This window comes from Hipposideros armiger, unplaced genomic scaffold (genome assembly GCF_001890085.2).
Source record: "Hipposideros armiger isolate ML-2016 unplaced genomic scaffold, ASM189008v1 scaffold_498, whole genome shotgun sequence".
Classification (NCBI taxonomy): domain Eukaryota; kingdom Metazoa; phylum Chordata; class Mammalia; order Chiroptera; family Hipposideridae; genus Hipposideros; species Hipposideros armiger.
In genome coordinates, this window is record NW_017731848.1 from 307,622 (window position 1) to 312,287 (window position 4,666).

The window sequence follows — 4,666 nt, forward strand, 5'->3', positions numbered from 1 at the left end:
GAACTCAGGCAAGAATTTGACTATTCTAGATATGTTCTTTTGTGTTTTCCTTTCCCTAGACAATGAAGTACAAGACAAATTAAGTTGACATAAGACAGACTAACAGGAAACAAAACAAAATTCATAGTACAGAAGAGCCAAAGACAGGGGTCTGGGGCTTCAAAGGGGAGGAAGACAATTTCAGGATGATGAGAAAAGCAAATGTTTGGTAAACAGATGTTTGCCCTGCCATGCAGGGAAGTCTTTCTGATATGAAAAGTTATCTCTGATAATAGCTGTCTTTCCAGGACAGTCCCCTTTCTAAATTCTTTCAGACAGTTAAGGGAGAGACAAAAGCTTTTCCTGAGTCTTCGAGGTTTTAATTGCTTTCAGCTCAAAACAATCCACATGCAAAGGATAACTATTGCATTGTTTTGTACACCTGAAAATAATAATNGTGTGTGTGTGTGTGTGTGTGTGTGTGTGTGTGTGTGTGTGTGTGTAAAGAAGCATATTAAGACTTTTAGAGAAGGAGGGAGGGAAGGAGAGCGCCTGAGAGAGAAAAAGAGGAAGAAAGAAAAGAAGAAAGAATGGAAAGAGAGAGGGAGAGGAAATAAGAGAGAAGGGAGGGAGGACTGCTTTATAGCTGCTAAGATTGCAGACAGAAATAGCACACAACCACCGTGAGCTTTATGCGACTCAGAAACCAAGACTAAATTGTATTCACTTTTCTTAATCAGTTGCTCAGAAAGAGGGAAATGACATCTGGTCCTGTCCTCTTCTACCTCTTGATTTTTGGAAAATATTGTAAGTATGCTCAGTATTTAATTTTGTATACCTTAACATTTTATGAAATTATCACAAGTACAAATGTTTATGACTTACGTTTATGCTTTCAAGATAAAAAAATGCTTTTTCTGGCAAAACTGTAATCTCATTTCAGAGTTATTCTTCTTAATACATTTCTGGTATTTATATTAAAAACTGGAATATGTTATCAGTGTGGGTAATGAAGCAACACTAGCATGCCAATATAAACCAATGCTTCCTAACAACCAGTTTGTCAAACTGATATTAACAATTATTTTATAAGTAATTTTATAATGTTTTATACGTAATTTGATAATATTTCAAGAGGAATAGTCCCTAAAGAGATTGGGTTCTAAGAATATGCCCGTTAAAATATCCTGGGAAGTCTTTACATTTGTTCTAGCTTTTATGTAGTTGTAACAGTCCGTTGTCCTAGTCCTTTGTGATTTGATATCATAGGTGTGCCTCCTCAGAGAGAGACACATTTAAAAACTTTTTTAATTAGCAAGGTTTCTCACTGTTCCTTAAAAGAAAAATATGGAAAAGTACAAAGCAATGAAAAAACAGACAAATGAGAAGCCCGAATGGACATTTTACTTTTGCTATCATGACAACTTTTCTTTTCTCTATGTGTGCCATAGGTTATTTTTCATAATTTTTTTTAATCAAGAGAAATAGTCATTCTGCATTAAACCCTATTTAAATTATATTATGTAAATAGAAATAAAATGTTTTTGCTTCTTGGGTAATAAATGATGAGAAAGTCAAAGCACATCAAGAAAGAAAACTTTCTGAGTACCTTTAATATTTTGGGATCCTGGCAATGAATAAGATTTAACAAATTTAGAATTCACAAGCATGTGTATATTCCTCTATCTCTTATTTTATTTAATTTTTTATTAAATTTATTGGGGTGACATTGGTTAATACATTATATAGGTTTCAAGTGTACAATTCTGTAATACATCATCTATATATTGCATTGTGTGTTCACCACCCAGAGTCAAATCTTTTAAAAGTTTGCAAAAGTTTGTTTAACGAAGGTATTCTATTGAGGCATGGCTCAGAATAAATTTAAATCCTAAGTCTCCCAATTCTGATGGCATGTGCCACACCAGAGTGATTTTTTTTTTCTTTCTCTCCTTCTCTCCTCCTGACTTCTAGTACACCTCATTTTAATGGTCAAAGAAGGGAGACAGTATCAAAATGAAAAAAATGATCAGAATCCTAGAGAAACATTCTAGTTCCTAGCTTTCTCCATCTCTAATATTGATTACTGACATTCACATTTTTTAACTAAGAGGGAGATCAAATTGCAAACCCCCCACCCCAAAACTGAATGTTTTTAATTATAATCCAAGTGTTTAAACTGTCAGAGTTTTGAGATTTGCCACCTACCACCTCATAAATCAGTAACATATTCGACCATCTCTTATTCCATTTCAATGAAATGAATATATTAGTTAGCCAATAAATACTTCCAAATAGGCATTTTAATATGAGGAGTTCAAGGGTATGTGTGTAAAGGTGTTCAGGGCAGGTTAGGAAGCAACTTTGTCTAATGTGCTACCTACCAGTCATTTCAGGTTAGAAAACAGGTTCCCTGCTTACATGTTCTTTTTTGTTAATAAAAAATTATTTTCATGAGCAGAAAATAATAGATAATAATGATGATGATGATGATGATGATGACGTCAAAACCCTCCAACTTTTTAAATTTAAGTTCTTCTGATTTAAAATTCTTTTGATCATGCAACTGTGAGTCCCGGAGAACTCCTAAGTTTTCATCCTTCTATGCCTTCCATAGAGGATGACATAAACATCTCAGACCAAGTTTGACAAGCAAGATTCCTGGCTATGTTGATGTCCACTGAGTGGGTGGAGTGGAGGGGCATTTGACAGCTACCCCCGAAATAGCCATCCATACCCATGACTCCCCTTTTAGTTTATCTCATCACTCAGCCTCGCCTAAGAGAGGATTTCCTATGCGTACAGCAAAAGAAGTCAACAGTGACATAAGAGGAAAGTCTTAAATCTCTGCAACTATCCCCTGGCTGTTTGTTGTGTGTTTGTTTGTTTGTTTTTGAATCCACTTTCCTGTTGCCTGGGAACAGTTGTCATGGAGACTGCTGACCTAAGGTGCTTAGCAGCACCCTCATGTACTAGCTCTGTGATTTTTGACAATGACTTACCCTCTCTGAGTCTGAGTTTATAACATGGCAGTAAAATGACTTTTACCCTCTCTACCTCCCAGATCCCTGTGTTTGTTTTTTATTACATAAATTAGCTCCCTGGATCTTCAAAACAACTCTATTATGTAAATGCAATTAAGCCCACAAGGAAGGCAGGGCCCAAGGACATTGAGTACCTTGTCAGAAGAACCAAGGTAGTAAATGCCAAGATGTGAATGCTTTCAGTCTATGCTCTTTCTCATAGACCATGAACTTCTCAGTGGAGACAATGCGTATAAAAGGGCCTTGGAAATGTTAAGCCCTTTATAGACTTAAGCAATTCTTAGTCACCATTTTAACCCGAAATACTTATTGAATGCCAGTTGCTTTCACAAGCAATAGGACTAAAGGATGACCATGGCCTGATCCCTGGNTAAATATCCTACAGTACAAAGGACAGTACCTCACAGTAAAAACTCCTCTGGCCCAAAATACCAATAGTGCCTGCAGCAGTGGGTTCTTTCCACCAGTATACCTCTATAAAACTAATATTCCAGATTCACCATCTTTGCCAAACATTAGAAAGAAGTGGTATCCTGAAAAAACAAATGTCTAAAATTGCTCGTTTTGATAAATATCTATTTTAGCAAAATCTAACCTAATCTTAGTGAAATGCAAACTTATTTTGAAGTTTTGTACTGATCATTTGAGATTAAAAGTACATTGAATGTATACATTGCTAAAGAGAGTACTTCCTGGCTACGAGTCCACTAATTGAATATGTCTGGGATACCAGCTCCGGCAAAATGTTCAAAACTAACAAAGTAACATCAGAATCAAGGTGCAAACTCTATGTCAACTTTTTACTTTATGCCGGACATTTCCCAAAGCAAGTTCCTCAGCGCTACTGTTGAGGACCTTCTTAGGGACTCCCCTTCAGATACTACCCTAGATGTGCCCCACACCATCCTTCCAGGAAATACTATTTCTAAACAAAATAAAAAATCAGTAATCATAAAATATTTCAAGTATTATTATAAATAATAAACATATAATGCACACTTATTAAACATTAAATGAGCATTCAAATTCAGGTCATCATAATTATGACTAGCAAAAGAACGGTATCTTTCTTAAATAAAACGACTGATAAATGAATAAGCACTTGTAAAGCATCCTATCCATCATTTCTCTTTTCATGGTATTCATTACTTCTACAGGAAAAAAAGAAAAGCAGTGTTAATATAACCTTTAAGCCATAATTTAGAAAAGCTTCTTATATCAATGATGTAAGAACATGTAATTTAAATAGATTCTACCTGTAGAGTGGTGAGGAGGCATTAGCCTCACAAGCACATTTCTCATGTCAAGGTGCTACCCTTTTGTCTAGCAATAATTATAAAGTTGTATAATAAGAATGACATAACCTGGTTAAAAGAAAATGTATTCCATGGAAATGTGTTTTGCATTTGCATGCTCTTTTTCCCACTGATAAAAAATAATCAAAATCATCATCATGTGAATGTCTGCCATTTAGTAATCAACTATTATGCACAAGGCCCTATGCCAGACATTCAGTATGAACGGCGCTGAATGTCTGGATAGATATTTCCCTCCAGAAAGCCAAAGCTCAGCTACGAATCAGCAACACAACAGTAAAGTAACAGACTGTGATTCAAACCCAGGAAGTCTTTACTCCACAACCA

General features: G+C 35.5%; 1 protein-coding gene across 1 annotated transcript in view; it reads left to right on the plus strand.

The window, feature by feature from the left end:
• Positions 1 to 538: 538 nt before the first annotated feature.
• The window catches only part of RXFP1 (relaxin family peptide receptor 1), an 83,989-nt gene continuing 79,861 nt past the window's right edge, over positions 539 to 4,666 (plus strand). Inside the window, exon 1 of the mRNA XM_019667496.1 lies at positions 539 to 786. Within this exon, the coding sequence (XP_019523041.1) occupies positions 738 to 786 (49 nt within the window). The 5' untranslated portion in view covers positions 539 to 737. The remainder of the gene's footprint in view (positions 787 to 4,666) is intronic.